This window comes from Varanus komodoensis, unplaced genomic scaffold (genome assembly GCF_004798865.1).
Source record: "Varanus komodoensis strain SLA01 unplaced genomic scaffold, ASM479886v1 scaffold4, whole genome shotgun sequence".
Lineage (NCBI taxonomy): Eukaryota > Metazoa > Chordata > Lepidosauria > Squamata > Varanidae > Varanus > Varanus komodoensis.
In genome coordinates, this window is record NW_025335941.1 from 37,319,236 (window position 1) to 37,336,834 (window position 17,599).

The following is a 17,599-nucleotide window of genomic DNA, read 5'->3' on the forward strand; positions in this document are numbered from 1 at the left end:
CCCTGCCTCAAAAAACTTGAGATTCAACAAACATCTTCAAGATCTGTTAAAACATACAGATAGCCATGTATAACTGTGAGCCTGCTACTGAAAAGATGCTGTCCCAATCTGATACACTCTGGTGGAGGTCCTGTAAGGCATCTGAGGCTGATCTTGAGCCAGGTGTGCCACCAAGTCATCAGTGCTTCAAATAAATTGATCACAAACTGTTTATGGCTTTAAAGCTCAAATAACTAAGGCACTGGTACTTTTAAGTAGCTTATTAGGGCTATCACTGCCATCATAAAAAAACATGGATCAATGTGTGGCCGTTACTATTGTTGCTCCTTATTCTTGGGATTAAGGGGAGAAACCATGAGGTACACTAAAATTGCAAACTTCTTCAGCTTCTTTTATGCCTGGCAAAATGCCATCTACAGTATACTGGTGTAAACAAGCAACTATCAACAGTATATGGGTGTAAATATCTCATCAGTAAGGTAAAAATCAATGACAATCTGATAAATATCTCCAAAGGTTCAATGTATGAGCTAAACAATCCTATATAGTGAAACATATACCTACTTGTAATAAGGCTTAGCTTGGTGCTCTGCATGGAAGTCCATTGCTTCTCCCCTACAAAATATTTTTAAAAAACTTTTATTAAGGTTTTTCAAATGACCACAAGCAGATCCAAATAAACACAAGCAGAGTTCTGCATTTGTCATGGGATGCAGCTGCCCTTTACAGGACGATAGGAAGCTATCTCATACCTAGTCAGGTCATTAGTCCATTTACTTCAGAAATGCTGATACATATTGGGAATGATTCTCTGGGGTTCCAAGTTAGGGTTAGACATTGAGATGCCAAGGACTAAACCTGGGACCTTCTGCATGCAAGCAGGTACACAGCCAGTGAGCTATAGCCCTCCCCCCAGCGCAACCTCTTGCACTTCCAACAGTATGCGATGCAGAGTGGCAAGTTCAACTGGGTTGGAAAAAAATCAATCACCCAGCTTTTATTGAGCAGAACAGCCTTCTACTCATGCAAAAGTTATGTGGATATACACCAGTGTGCTTTGAATGAAGTAAATTAATAGTAAATATATATCATCAGAGATCTGCTTCCTTATTTCAACTCAGAAGTGAATTTCAGCCTGGTTCACTTCACACAGCTCCCTGAATTCTTTATCTCTGAATATTCTCTCCTAACCTCTCTTTGCTGCTTAAACTCCTACCTCTTGCCTTTTCCAATTTTCCTGGAGTAATATACTAATTTGCCTTATTCTCCTGATTTTCATTTGCACATGCTTCTTTTATCCCCTCCCTCCCTTGGACCTTTTGCTGCCCATGCTTTTGTCTAGAATCAGAAGTACTCAGCCAGCTCTGTACATTTTATGAAGATATCATTTGGTGGAGAACAACAGTGGAAGCGGCTGCTGTCGCCTTCATGATGTGCTTGTGGTCTGCCCAGAAGTTTCTCATTGGCCACTGTGGGAAACTGGATGCTGGTCTAAATGATCCTCTGACTTGACTCAGCAACAGCTTTTCTTAAGTTCCATTCATGTGCTACTAAAGTAAACATGTTTTGTTTCTGAAAATCCATGCAGACTTCAGAGCTTGCACAGAAGTCTGAAACAAAGAGTTCCATTTTTTAAAAAAAGAAAAATGATGCATTTGCTTGCCATAAGTTGTCTACTGAAAACAGATGCATTTTGAATAATTTTAAATAAATGCACTGCTAAGAACTGTCCATGCTTGTCCACTATGCATGTGGCACAGAATAATGTAGAAGATGAAGATGATGATGATTTAAATTCTATACCACCCATAGCCAAAGCTGTCTGGGCAGTTGACAACAAACTAAGTTTCCCTATCAGGAAATACATCTTCTGCTGCATCAGGCACCAAGCACACAAAAAGGGGATGTTAGCCTGGCTCCCAGGGCGGCAAGTCTACACTTCAGTGCAGTTCCCAATACTGGACTTGGAAGAGGATAAGCAGTGCCAAATAGTTCTGCTAGCTTCAGCAGAACTGATAATCTACTGGGAACTTAACTCAAGCTTCCTGTTTCTCCAAAGCAATGATCAGCACAGGCTTATGCTGGGTAGCTAGAGATAAGCACACTTGCATATGCAACAGCATGCTGTGCATTTGGCCCATCCCTACTGTATTTCATCTATTTGAATTAAAGTCCAGATGACCACAGACAAAAGCTACGCATCACCTTAAATGCATGGTTTCATGGTATCTCCTTCAGGCAGTTAATGGTAATATTTAGTTATGATATTGCACTGCATCACATCATTGCTCTCAAGATGTCTTCCCTCTTCAATTCAGAGACAGGAAAATGCTGAGATGATGGTTTCACACACGCATGTTAATTAAACTTTACCCAGAAGACAAGACAAACAGTTGTGGGTTGGTAGCAGACATACATTTAAAGTAAGCACAGTCCCTCCTTAAGAGAGATTTTTCTTTGTGAGTAGTAAATGAGATTTGAAAGTATGACATGCATTTAAATAGCATAAAATTCCATTATTGGAATTTTACCTGGTAAGTCTCACCATTTTGGCCTTAGTTATTGTAAATCCAGCATTAATAATCATATCAATGACTTCCCCAAGTTTGATTGCTGTATCAGGTTTCAATAAAGCCAAGGTTCTAGGACAAAAAAACAAAACAAAAAAACCCAACAACAAAATGCAATCAGATAGAAATAAGGCATCAAAACATTTCTACCATCACAAATACAAATATTTCTATAGCTTTGGATACTGGATAGTAAAGACAATGAATAAATAGGCACAACAAAACATTCCCATATTGATTAAAGTCATTCACATCGTTCACATGTGTTTTTAAATCAGGTAAGTCATGATGGATTGGGCATGACTTTGTGACTAAGCAACAGCAAATGAGTAATACAAATCAAACTTGCATGGAGGCAGTAATAGGCGGACTATCTGATGCCTTGTTGGTCTACCTTCCAAGGATACTGGTTAGATAGTTATATACGGTCAGAAGAAGACCAGTGACCCGTGTGATACACACTGGACAAATATGGATCTCTTCCTTTTCTAATATCTCCATATTGCAAATGGAAGACAGTGTGACTGAAATGCATTATGGCCACTTTACATGTTTAGGGGTGAAATAAAATGATTTATGACAATCCTACAATATTGTTCATTGCTAATATTCTCATAGTGAAGGCGAGAGAGGGTGCATATGTTGAGAGGAACTGGCTTCTGACAACCCATATATAATCCAAGTTAAATCTTCCTATACTTCCTCACCGTGCTTACTTAACACAAAGAGCTGGATTTCCTTCTCATCTCTTGGAAATCAGAGTAACTTAACCATAACAGAAAGTGGTGGTGGGTGGGTGGGTCAACAGTTTTTTAGGCAAGGTTTTTACGGTGTCACTGCCCTGCTTCATTCATGGAACCTTATAGAAGGTCTAGAAAATAACATCTTTAACTCACTTTCCCACCATTTTTTTTTTTTTTGTCTTCTCTTACAGCACGTAACCCATTAACATGGCGACATGTCTTCTTCATAACAGTGCTAGGAGCCCACCATCTGGCATTAGTCCTAAATCTTAACAGATCACTGAGAGACTGAATTTGCCGATGAGTGTGTGCTATGCTTTGCTTTAAAGTCTGAATGGGATGATAGAATCCTAAAAGCGCTGGAATTGTGCAAAGTTGTGAAGGGGAGAGAGGGAGACAAGCAGAGTGAATGAAGTGTCCTAATCACTAGGAATAGGTGGGATATATATATATGTGTAAAATTATAAGTCATAGAATCATAGAATGGCAGGGTTGGAAGGGGCCATGAAGGCCATCGGGTCCAAGCCCCTGCTGTTGCGGAACACAAAGTTACCCCATCCCACTCAGATGACTGTCCAGTTTGTTTCTGAATTTCTCTAGTGTGGGAGAGCCCACCACCTCTCTGGGCAGCTAGAGAGTGTCCGTGTCTAGCATTCCCTGTGGGAAGGCTGCAGCAAATGCATGCTCTGTTCTCTTTGCCTTTTTGAGCTCCCTCTGTCAAAGGCAGTTAGCTGCCCAGGCCCCATGGTCATCATAACACTCTCAAGTACACACTTCGTTCCAATAATTTCCCTGGGGGTTAAGTGAAAAATTAGCTTGGGGGAGTGCTCATGCTTTCTGGATTCTCAAAGCAAGGTTAATGGGGCTTAATGGGGAGAGATGTCAGTCATCACGTCCTCATGAGGTTCAAGTAACAGTTGTGTGTTATCTCTATACAAGAGTCTATTTCTTCCTCTTTGTGGGCAGGCTTGCCTCCGTATAAAAATATGTATATATTTTTTCAAATTTTGGTGTTCCTGGAACTCGGAGTTACCTCTTCTTCACAGGTGCAGTTGTTTTGGCTACAAAGCCATTGGCATACCTCAGTTAAATTTAGTACTGGAGAAAGAGGTGATCCTTGTTATCTAGGAACAGCATAAGATTCCTGTCATGATGCTCCAGCAGATATTGTAACAGTTCTAGACATGATAATACTTACAAGAACTCTAAAGAACTAGCTTCCACACTGTGAATGCTGTTACTCTTGATACCAGTCAGGATTGTTCCACAGTATTAGTTATCAAATGTTAAAATGTGTGTGAGTCATATGTCTCTTATTTGTATTTCACAAGTTCATAACACCACAAGATTCAAGAAAAATCTGTAATGCCCATGTGAAGCTTTTGGTGCTGCTAGACCTATAAGTCCCCAAACATGAAAATTCACACAAACCACTGTTCCCTCCCAGTTTAATTCCCTTCTAAAAGTAATGAAAAAACAGACCTGCAATTTCATGGTTTAGGTTTAGAAGCTAATGCTCATTCCATTTTGTTGTTCAGCTGTTCAGTCATGTCTGCCTATAAGCGATCCTATGGGCCGAATTTCACCACACTTTCTGATCCCATGCCACCTCTTTCAGCTGAAGCTCATTTAATAACTTAGCACAATTTTCAAAGGAGCATATACATGTCTGTCAAAGAAGAATCTTTTACATCATTAGGAAGGACTGTACGAATGAAGCTGAGTTATTAGATAATCACTACAAGACTGTTTGCCAGCCATGATTCAGCAGCTGACAGGTGAGGATTGGACTCAAAAGGATGATTTCCATAGATTGGCATCCTTAACATCAGCCAAGCATAAGTCTTTCTGCTCATACTCCCCAGAAGAAAGAACCTGAAATTTAGGAGGTAATCACCAACCACCAGGGACCAGACAATACTATTATACTAACCCTTGGTTGCATAGCCAGAAGTGTGGCTTCTAAATCAAGAGAGGTATTACTACCACTCTACACGACTCTGGTGTGCCCGCAATTGGAGTATTGTGTTCAGTTTTGGGCCCCTCATTACAGAAAGGATATAGCCAGGTTGGAGTCAGTGCAGCGTAGGGCCACAAGGTTGGTGGCCGGTTTGCAGGGGATGCCGTGTGAGGCGAGACTGAGGGAACTGGGTCTCTTCAGCCTGGAGGAGACGCAGAGGGGATATGTTGGCAACATACAGGTATGTGAGGGGATGTCACATGGAGATGGGTAGAGACCTGTTCTCCCCTGAAGAGGAAGGCAGGACACGCTCCAATGGAGCAAAGCTCAGGGAGCCAAGGTTCCATTTGGATGCCAGGAAGCACTTCCTGACAGTCAGGACCCCAAGGGTGTGGAATGGGCTTCCATGAGAGGTCGTTGAGGCCCCATCAGTGCGGGTGTTCAAGGATAGGCTGGACGTCCACATGGTGAGCATGTCGTGAGCGGAACCGGCTGGTGCCGGAGGTCAGACTAGATGGCCCGGGAGGCCCCTTCTGACTCGCCCTGTTTCTATGTTTCTATCATAAATACCTCCCTGTATCTCTAATATATACTATTTTGTTGATCATTTTGATTGTCTTCCAAATGGCTTACAATACTGGCTGAAAAACAAAGCGTAAATTTAAGGTTGTTTGTACCTGTGGCCGTTTAGATGCTATTCTTTTATTAGAGTCAGAGATGGATATGATCAAAATGCAGATCCTAAAAACATACACAAATGTCTTAGAGAACTGAGATCCACCACCTATTCTCTGGACCTTTGTCCATCCTGGCTTGTGAAATGATCCAGAACAAGGCTAGATATCTGGACATTTGACATTGTTAAATCCTCCTTTAAAGAAAAGGTGGCGCCCAGTAGTTTAAAGGAAGCAGTTGGCAAGAACACTACTAAAGAAACCTAGTTTAGATCCATTGATTTCTGATAATAACTATGATTTGGGGGCAAGATGTTGGAGCACATGGCCGCTTTTCAACTTCACATAGTTTTGGATGATGTTAATTATTTGGATTCATTCAGGTTCATGGCCAGTTTGGAGGCCAAAACAGTTTGGTTGCCTTATGATGTGACTTATGGCCAGAACTTAGGGGCAGAAGACAGGGGAAGAAAATGCAACACTCTCTCCTGACCTTTCAGTTGCTTTCAGTATCAATAAATAAAATAAATAAAAATAAATTCTTCTTGGATCATTTAGCAGGGTTGGGCACAGGAGGCACAGTGTTAAGAATGCTAGGTGCAACTTGAGCTGAATGAGGATCTTGCCTCAGTTTTTTTTGCTTTGGTGAAATCCATGCTGCCTATTGCCATGCATGCTATGTGGAGTGCCTCTGAAGAGGATTCAGAAACTTTGGCTAATACAGAATATAGCTATCCAGACACTGGTAAAAGCTGGGTGATTTGTCATGCAACACCAATACTGTGTCGGATACACTAGCTGTCAGTGCATTTCCAAGTATAATTTAAAGTGTTGGTTTAACTTTTAAATACTTAAATGGTTTTCGCTGAAGTTTTCTAAAAAACTGCCTCTTCCTATACCAGCCAGCCCTCACTTCAGGTTCAGCAACAGAGGCCTTTCTCACCTGCTTGCCATGAAAGGTGTTAAGATTGGTTGGTACGGGGAAAGGACCTTTTCTGTTATAGTTTTACACTCTGGAATTGCTTCCATCAGGCCCCTTCTTTGCAGGTCTTTAGGAAGACCAAACTACTTTTACTAGCCTTTCTGTATTCCATGCACTGGGGATTTTATTGCTTTTTGGTTTTGTACATTTACTAAATATTTGTTTACTGATGCTTTTATTGCTTCATAATATTTTTAGTAGGTTACCTTGAAAGTATTCTACCCTTAAAAGAAACTGAAAAATAATTTAAAATAAATAAATCACTTCCATTTCCTGCATCTTATAAACCTGATCCTATTTTTATCAGAGACCAATCCTTCCACTTTCTTTTTCTTGTTAATCCATCACAGAAAACACTATACTTGTCCTGGCCAAAATAGCATATAAAGGTGAAAATATCCTAAAGGTTGAAAGAGTACATCCTCTCACCTTTCTTTACAACTACCCAACATGCGGGCAGTATACTGATCACCATAGTCAACCAAATTGAGATGACGTGAGAAGATAGTGATTCTGTTGCCCACAAACAGATCTTTAAAGTGCAGATCTTCATATTTGGTGCGGTTCAGGAATCTGCAGTGGTTCTTCATATCATACTGCAGGGTAAAAAAACTGGTTATTGATATGTGGACCTAAATACATGTGTATATGTAATTTTGAAGTAACAAAAAGATAATCAAGTCAATTTGATTCTAGAGTGCTAAATATCCATCCTATCTGTGCATACAGGGAAAAAGTCTAATGGAGATTGAATTTCCTTCCATATTCTTAATATATAAGCATCTGACACCTTTTCATTTTTATCTCTTTTGGCAAAAACCTGCCAAGAATTTTTCAGATTTCTCTCTATAATCATGCACAAAGAAGAGCACACACTGTTGTTTCTAAGAGCAAAGATTCACAGGATTCTGTCTAAAGCTATTGGATTCTACAAAAATATGCTATCACTTCATGCTCGGCATTTCTAGAAATATAGAATAACTGTTGAATAGTTTGGGATATAAAAGATATAGGGCTGAATTAATTATCTCCTTTAATTACAGTTGAATAGAGAAAATTATTTTTAAAACAGTTGTTATTACAGAGTATATGCATTACAAAAATGCAAATTGTATTAATGGCAGCTATACAGAGAATTTTCTTGCTCAAATTTTCTTGCTCAGTCATGCTCTGCTCAAACTAGAAAGGCAGACTCGCACATTTACATACTCATTATGTGACACTTGGTAGGTGATCTTAATATATAAGCATTTACTAGATAATAGTCTTGTCTTCAATAAACCAATTGTATAAGTGATTCCATAGAAAATAGGATAACTTCACAAACAGAAGCCTCCAGGTTGAAACAAAACTTTCTATTCATACTTTTTCACAAAAGCAGGTTTAAAAATGAACTAGAATTAATGAGCACAAAGGCCAAGCATTAAAATCCCTGAAGCCTCAACTAGACGCTTTACTTCTGTTAAGAACAACTTAGGGAATTTCAAGCCCACTAAGGCTAGTGGAGGTGGATTTACTTACTTACTTACTTACTTATTTATTATGTGTATATACTACCCCATAGCCCAAATTTACAAATTTAAAATAAAGTTATTAATCATAGCTACTGTGGGGCTAAAGCAGGGTAGAGATCAGGACTGGAACTATGGTGGGAAAACAACAGGAGTTTGAAATCTGGTTATCCATTTGGACCTATCTCCTCTATAAAAGAAAAAGTACTTAACCTGATCAGCTGCTTACTGCAGGGGGAGAGTGTGGTACCAAGGGAGAAAGCTACTAAGTGACTCAGTCCTGCTTCCTTCTGAGCCTGCTTATCTTAGTACTACAGCAGACATGTGTCTCCTTACTTTTGAAGACACAAGATGCACATGCATACCTCTCAGTGGAAAATCTATTTTGAAGTGTTGCTGAATCATTCAGTCCTGTTTACTCCTTAAACTTGCCTTTCAGTGACTGTCCTGCATACTTGTGAATAGGCATGCTGTTCATGCTTACTTCTGAGCAGTCATCTATAGGCTTCCTATTTGGGATGCCATTTGAAAATGCAACTGAGCAATTTTTCTTGCTTATGTTTGATATGCAGAGGTTTGTCCTGTGTAAAAACAGACATGCTGTTTATGCTTACTTCTCAGCAGATACTTATTTATGTATATTTAAGTATTAATATCCCATTTCTCAATCAAAAAGGGGTTCCAGAGCAGCTTAAAATAAATCAGCAAAAAAGACAGGCTAAAAATCTAAAACATGACACATGAGAGAAAAGGGATGAGGTGGGGTGGAAAGAGGAAAAAAATAAATAAACTATCAGCAGGGCTCCCAACAATCCAGGGAATCCAACTACAGCAGGCCTTTGTCCGCTCCAGTCTTGCTCCCTTTTTCCCCACATAGTAGTTAATGCCTGTTAGTCACATGGGAAGGAAGAAAAATCCAACTTAAACAGGCTCCAGTGTTTCCACTTCTTGTTTCTGTCTCTTTCACTTCTTTCCCACATAATAGTTATCAGTTCTCCCCTTGAGGGTATTGGGGCAGATCAACCGGAGCATTCAGTGATGCTTCCTAATGTATTTTTATTCATTCATTCATTCATTCATTTGATTTGTATGCTGCCCCACTAGCCATAGGCTCTGTGGGTGACTCACATCCTTAAAAATCATTTCAACATGGCACAATATAAAACACACATGACAACACACAATCAATGCCAATAACACTAAAATCATAAAACCATCAGAATTTAATAAACCCAAGATATAAAAAAATAAAAAATATAAATATAACCCAGAGATAAAAACAACAACCATTAAAATTAGCATTAATATAAATTCATAACAAGGAAATGGAGGTATTCAGACAACCCCCCCCCCCAAATCTCTTTACTGCAGTCTGCTCAGCATTCAGGGCTTCCTGTTGCAGCCAAAATATAAGGTAAAAGTATTCTCCTATGTAGCTTCCCTTAGTTATCTTCCAAACATTTCCTGATTGCTTCCTAGTTTACTTCAACAATATTTGACAATTCTGCTATATTTACTGAAAATTTCTGAATTATTCTTAATCACTACCAAGTAGTGTGATAATTTGTTTTTTAACAAACCCAATTCCCTTCAGGATTTTGTGTGTTTTGTGTAACTTGAGTTATTTATAAATCTGTTTAAAACAATGAAACAGGTGCACAAATATATGGGTAAACAATCATAAACTCAACAGCTTATTTGGTAAATACAGCTTGCAAATATATTCTTCCCTCTTTTGTACACTTTCATTACAAAAAGGAAGGGAAGCATGCTAGCTTGGGACCAAAAAGCCCCTCAGCCACATGCTCCTCGTGTTGCAACTGAAGCCCCCTTCAAAATCTCCATGACTTTCAGGACCAGCCTTCAATTGGGAGAAGCCCCTCAAAGCCTTTAACTCCATGCATGGATTACATGGCCTTTCGGATCCCAGAAAATAACAAACAAACCATCAAGCATCGGGAGTTGTGTTCTAAGAAGCCAGTTAGAATTCTTTAATGTTATTGTGAAGCTCTGTGGGCTGGATGTTTTCAGCGTGGGTGGGATTAAACAAAAAGTGACTGGCTTTGTCTAAGGATGCACTACCTTTCATTCATTTCCTGTGTACCTTAACAGCTTGGTGAAGACAGGTGTTACTCAGAGAATGAGTAAGTTCTATGCATCATTGAACTACTTTCTGTTTGCCAAGGGGGAAAAGTGAGAGTCACATTATCCAGAATTAACCCACCATTTTACCAAGCAACCAAATAATATTTTGGCATGAAACATCTCCAAGATTATTAGTATTCAAACTTTCATTGTTTCCATTTTTATTCTGACTATAGACATAAGTACAATAATCACCAATTTCACTGACAGAGAATGTGAAGGCAGCCTAGAGTCCAAAAGAATAACAACTCTATCCACTTTCTGGATTGCTTGGCCAGGTTATTAACTGGTCATCATCCTGGTACCTATCACCACTGACCCTGAAAATCTCCTGAGTACTTCTGTTTCCTATGTAATCACTCCAGTTATGTACCACTTCAAGATACAGGAGAAGCAGCTTAAGAATGACTGTCAGAACTACTACACTGCTTTTCAAAAACTACCTCTAAACTCACAAGTGTATTTGCAAACATGTACAACACCCAGTTCAAGTCTATAGAATGCTTAACTCTGATTTTTTTTTACTGTCACCATCAAGTATTTATGATTATGGGAAGCAACTGTTGTTGAGTTGCCCTTGCTAATCTGATCATAAAGTCCTTTTCCAAAAGGCAATTGACGAAGAATCTAACCAAGCTTCATTCAATGGGAGTGCAATACTACTATCTCCACTTTTCAGCAGCAGTCTTATGAAATAAAATTAATTAATTATATAGGAGAAGTTGACTAACACAATATCAAAATAACAATGTTTAAGTTATTTTAACTGTGAATTTCAAAACCAAAACCTGAACAACAACAGAAAAATAAAATAAAATATTGCAGTTGCTATCAAAATAGTAACTTAAGAATTACTTGAGTTAGTGTCTTTCTTCTCTGCTTGGTTCAGGGGAGATTCCCAAGCAGAAGCCCAAGACTAAGAATTATTTACTTATTACTTTTCTATACTGTCCAATACTCACTCTGCATAACAAGATCAGATCTACAAAGGTCTCTGAAACATTCAGAGCTCAGCAAGTCATGGATGAGATCATACTAATTGATAGTAACCCTAATTTCCACTGATTGACGAGAACCATTGAACCAGTCCTAATTTAATGGTACCCTTAACTCCCACTGCTTTGTAGCATTATGGGGGGGGGGGGGGGGGATAAGAAAAGCTCTCACACTTGCTTCTCCCTACAAAAAGAAATGTGCAAATTCTAATACAAGCCTGTGGAAACAGGAAATTATGCCCTATTTTCCTCTAAAACTATTTCCTAAAAAAAAAGCAATATTTATGGTTCTGATTTTCTATGATAATGGATAGCTTATTTTTGCTCTTAAGCAAAGCAATTTGCAAAGTATCATTATAACAGCAACAGATTCTTACCATCTCAACTGAGCCATCTTTGGGATAATACAACAGCTCATAACGTCGAAAAAGTGATGCATTTGTATCATACCACTCTGCAATGAAAGCAAATCTTTCATCCTGGCTCTGAGAAAAGAAAAGAGAAAGGCACATTTAAAGCGGAAAGATCCAGATATTTCTTCAGTATAGTCTGCAAGGCATATATGGACAATCACATCTTCTCATGACAATAACAGATATGAGTCTATCCCAGAAACAATTAAAGTTTAAGTGCCAATGAATACCTTGGGAGTATTATTGAATAAATGCATGAAGAAAGCCACAGCATGAAGACATATTTTATTAGACTAATTCACCTGCAGTTATTTAAAGATCTCTCAGAAAACTGTACAAGATACTTCAAGCACAGTTAGATCAGAGGTGGTCTGGTTGCTTTGAGGAAGACAGCAGCAAAAATTTCAGCACACACTGTGTTCATGGGATTCATCTTATCAGATTTTACTTCATAGTTCAGCTAATTTAAGGCTTAAGTTGCAAGTAAATGTTGGGACAGTGACAAAGAAAACCAAGTCTATGGCTATAAGCAGACTGGAAAAAAGTAGGAAATGCATGCAACATATTTAAAACTGCAAGAGGGCATTGCTTGAGTTCTGCTTTCAAAATTGTGTTCCACCACCAGTAACATATTACATGTCCTACAGTCAGTGATATGTACAAACATCACATTGAATTGGTAAAGTTTTGTCACAACCATCTTCCAGTTTGAAAGGCTAGCACTCTTTTAAAACTTTCTATGTTAGGGGTTGTTGAACATCCAAGTGCAATTTGTGACCCTGCTTCAAATCTTACTTCAATCATGATCCAACTATTTGGCCTTTGGCAAGTCCCTTCATCCGTCTTCTCTCAACATCAATCTATCCGTCATACTGATTACTACTACTGACTACAAGGATACTTTTTAATATTTGAAAATAGCTATATAAATATGAGATATTGCTACTATTAATGCAACCTTGTAGTGGCTTGCAAAATAATTTACTATGGCATTGCTTAGATATGGATAAGAGGCTAATGCCTTGCATTTCCATTCAGACCATAGAGGAGAAAAGTCCTCTTCTCTTCAGCTTATGCAGAAATACTAGCTACTAGCCTTTTAGGCTAATAAAAGAAATTGACTTTCACCAAGTGGGCTACTAAAGAAGAGATGGATCACTCTATTTTCTATCAGCTTGATGAGTTTACATGCTGGTCATGGAAGACCAGATTTTCCTCCAGTTAAATCAGAAGCCAAGTGAGATTGCACAGGAGGAATAGAATGATGTGTCCCTCCTTTACTAGCCTGTTCACAGGCCTTTACAGAATTCCATGCACTCACCTACACAGAATTTCTAGTCACCTATGACAAGTTGGCAACTTAGTAAAAGGTATTATCTATTATTTCTTGTCTTAAGCTTTTAAAAAGCAGCTGGTTTTCTGACTTAGGTGACACCACCTTACCCACACAAACACTGTCCAGCGAGGCCTTTACAATTCCCACTTTAAAGCTTCCCACTATTCACATCAAGTTCCTAGAAGGGTAATATTCTTTAGTATGGTCAGGGCTTACTTGCTGCAAAAATTATTAGCGGCATTATGGCAACTCTCCTTTCCTATATTAACCCTCTCCCATGTTCCACTGCACAGCAGCCCCTGCAGAAAAAGCAGCCTTGATATAAAAGATGGGCAGAGCCACAGGTGCCTACTGGGAGATTTGTGTGCATAGTTGAATTAGATGTTTTCTCTTCTGAAAAGAAATTTTTCCTCTCCCCTTTCACAAGATACTTCTTAATACAGTAATACCTCGGTTCACGAACGCTTCTGTTCACAAACAATTCAGTTCACAAACAGAAAGTTTGGCAAAATTTTGCTTCCATTCACGAATTCCGCATCGGGTGACGAACATGATCATAGCCATCTATGCTGCACTGTGACCACATGTCAGAGCATGTCTGAGCAGGGAAGATGGCCGTGATCGTGTTCGTGCGGCAAAGATGGCTGTGTTCATGTTTGTACGAACATAAATGTAGCCATCTTCCCTGCTCTGACACATGGTCATGGCTTCCTATACTTGAGATCTCAGTCGCAGACTCTCCCTCCAAGCAATAACCTCCTCCCCACCCACCTTCCTGTCCTCCACGGCAGAAGTCACCTCAAGCAAGGTTAGGGTTCTCTCTCTTCATACTCCATTGTACTGTACTTTGTTTCATTTTTTGTGGTTAAAAAAAAATTACATATGGTTCAGAATGGAGTAACTTTATTTACATTGAACCTTATGGGGAAATTTGATTCGGTTTGCGACCAATTTGGTTCACAATCTGAATCGTGGAACGAATTAAGTTCGTGAACTGAGGTACCACTGTATCTTCTAGTGTTCGCCTCAGGTAGGGCTTCGCATCAACAAGTGCTATATGTTGGTATTATTGAACAGACTCTGGAATTTGAGACTACTTTCATGCTCCCTGACAAAGCCCTGGAAGTAAACACTGCCAGTCCCCACAGTTACGTGAACATGGTACTATTGTTTACAATCTAACACCTCTTTAGAGCCAATAGTGGTACATACTGTATATGCATAGATCTTTCCCTGTTTAATAGGGCTTAAAATGTACAGGGCAAACACACAAAGAAAACAAGGACCAATTCTCAGGATGTTGGGGTAGAGACTCCTCAAAGCAGAACAAGAATTTATACTGTTGATACAACTTCCTCAAGCAGTGAGAAGTCCTAGGGTTTAGTTTTGGTGACTTATGGTATCATTATTTGCTTTCTTTAGATATCTGGAAGCAGGACACAACAGAGACAAATACACTCCATAACCAGAGAAAGCACAGATAACCCTTTAACAGAATTACAAGGAGTTCTACTGACTCTTGCAAGTCAGTTCCAAATTTGCCCCTCAGTTTTGTGGACATCTCCAACCTGAGCATATTAAGGCCTTTTCATTAAAATCCCTGGCCATAAACAACTGCCCCTTCAAGTTTTTTGCAGCTGCTTTTTCCAGAAGCTACACTGATTTGCATATCTTACGCTCCCCTCCCCACTCTCCATCCACAATATATTTTAAGGTTGGAGATTATTCAAAGCACCTGCCTTTTAAAACTGTGAACATTACAAAACAACTGATGGCTTTCAAAGAAAGTAATCCTGAGTGAGCCAGTCATTTTCCAGTGTTGGGGAAGAATGTAGGAGCTGAGCACCATTTGTGACTTCACTGGTCACAGCCCCTGCTGGGAAAGTTTTTCCAGCTCAAAAAATTGCTTCTAAATTTGCAGTATTATAAAATTGTTTCCAGTATAATAAAAGAGATAACAATTCACTGCCACCACAGATTTTATTTAAAGTAAGGTCCACACATACAGGCACACACAATCTGTCCATGGCTGTTAATTCGTATAGAAGTTGCAGAAAACTTTATCTGCAGCATGATTTGTTTCCTTTTAAAAATAAAAGGAAATAAATCCATGCCATTATAGTGGGAATCAGTCTAAACCATTGAGAATAATGCAGCAAGCATTCTCAGCCTCAGTTTCTCTTATGTATAAGAAGGTTTGTAAGAAGGAAAAGAATAATCATTCCAGAAGAAATCATCCTTAATCTTAGTTGAGAAAGAAAAAGGACAAGGTACTGTAATAACTTTTAATGTCAATACAAATAGCTAGAATAAAGTACAAAGAACAAAGAATAAAGTAGCTAACTAGCCACATTATTTACCTCTGCACTGACCATGATTTATTTTCTAGACTACTCATTGTGCATCATAAGCAGGACTCTTCAGGTCAGCATTCCACAATCTGTCGCCCTATGGTTTTTTGGACCATAACTCCTCTCAGTGTGTCTGACTGTTAGCCATAGTGGCTGGGATTAATAAGAGTTTAAGTGCAAAACATTTGGGTAGCACAGGATGATATGAAACTGATTTAGAGTAGTAAAACTGAAGTGAGAGCAAATTTAGTAAACTGGTCAGTTTCTTGGCAAATAGTATTTGCTATTACCTCCTCCAAAGGTACAGGAAGGTCAATACATATGTAAATTCATTTGTTGTTAGTCGTGAAGTCGTGTCCGACCCATCGCGACCCCTTGGACAACATTCCTCCAGGCCTTCCTGTCCTCCACCATCCCCTGGAGACCACTCAAGCTCACACCAACTGCTTCAGTGACTCCATCTAGCCATTTCATCCTCTGCTGTTCCCCTTCTTTTGCCATCTATTGTTCCCAGCATTAGGCTCTTCTCCAGGGAGTCCTTCCTTCTCATTAGGTGGCCAAAGTATTTGAGTTTCATCTTCAGTATCTGGTCTTCTAAAGAGCAGCCAGGGTTGATCTCCTCTAGGACTGACCAGTTTGATCACCTTGCGGTCCAAGGGACTCGCAGGAGTCTCCTCCAGCACCACAATTCAAAGGCCTCAATCCTTTGGCGCTCAGCCTTCCTTATGGTCCAGCTGTCACAGTCATACATTGCAACTGGGAAAATCATAGCCATGACTATACGCACTTTTGTTGGCAGGGTGATGTCTCTGCTTGTTAGTATGCTGTCTAGATTTGCCATAGCTTTCCTCCCAAGGAGCAAGCGTCTTTTAATTTCTTGGCTGTAATCCCTGTCTGCGGTGATCTTGGAGCCCGGGAAAATAAAATCTGTCACTACCTCCATTTCTTCCCCATCTATTTGCCAGGAAGTGAGAGGACCGGATGCCATGATCTTAGTTTTCTTAATGTTGAGTTTCAAGCCAACTTTTGCACTCTCCTCCTTCACCCGCATCAAGAGGCTCTTTAGTTCCTCTTCACTTTCTGCCATGAGAGTGGTATCATCTGCATATCTGAGGCTGTTGATATTTCTCTCAGCAATCTTAATTCCAACTGGAGATTCATCTAGCCCCGCCTTTCTCATGATGTGCTCTGCATATAAGTTAACTAGGCAGGGCGACAGTATACAGCCTTGCCAAACTCCTTTCTCAATTTTGAACCACTCATTGGTTCCATGTCCAGTTCTCACTGTTGCTTCTTGACTTGCATATAGGTTTCTCAAGAGACAATAAGATGGTCAGGTACTCCCATCTCTTTAAGAACTTGCCACAATTTGTTGTGATCCACACAATCAAAAGCTTTAGCATAGTCAATGAAGCATAAGTAGATGTTTTTCTGGAACTCCCTAGCTTTCTCCACGATCCAGCGTATGTTGGCAATTTGATCTCTAGTTCCTCTCCCTCTTTGAAATCCTGCCTGTACTTCTGGTAGTGCTTGGTCCACATACTGCTGGAGCCTAGCTTGTAGGATTTTGAGCATCACTTTGGTAGCATGTGAAATGAGTGCAATGGTGCGGTAGTTTGAACATTCTTTGGCATTGCCTTTCTTTGGGATTGGAATGTAAACTGATGTTTTCCAATCCTGTGGCCACTGCTGAGTTTTCCAAATTTGCAGGCATATTGAGTGTAGCACTTTTACTGCATCGTCTTTTAAGATTTTGAATAGTTCAGCTGGAATGCTGTCACCTCCACTAGCTTTGTTGTTGCTCAGACTTCCTAAGGCCCATTTGACTTCACATTTCAGGATGTCTGGCTTGAGGTCAGTGACCACCCCATTGTGGTTATCAGGGACGTTAAGCTCTTTCTTGTATAGTTCTTCTTTGT

The 17,599-nt window shown here is 39.6% G+C and overlaps 1 protein-coding gene across 6 annotated transcripts in view; it reads right to left on the minus strand.

Annotated features, from left to right (window-relative positions):
* NME7 (NME/NM23 family member 7) overlaps positions 1-17,599 on the minus strand; it is an 89,738-nt gene that overhangs the window by 54,866 nt on the left and 17,273 nt on the right. For 3 of the 6 annotated variants that reach the window (XM_044441561.1, XM_044441560.1, XM_044441559.1), the window contains exons 2-5: positions 11,958-12,065; positions 7,359-7,525; positions 2,532-2,642; positions 565-615 (exon numbers count right to left, since the gene is read on the minus strand). In XM_044441561.1, the coding sequence (XP_044297496.1) occupies positions 565-615; positions 2,532-2,642; positions 7,359-7,525; positions 11,958-12,065 (437 nt within the window). Of the gene's footprint in view, positions 1-564; positions 616-2,531; positions 2,643-7,358; positions 7,526-11,957; positions 12,093-17,599 lie in introns of those variants that run through there. The other 3 variants (XM_044441558.1, XM_044441556.1, XM_044441557.1) reach the window with 1 other exon arrangement.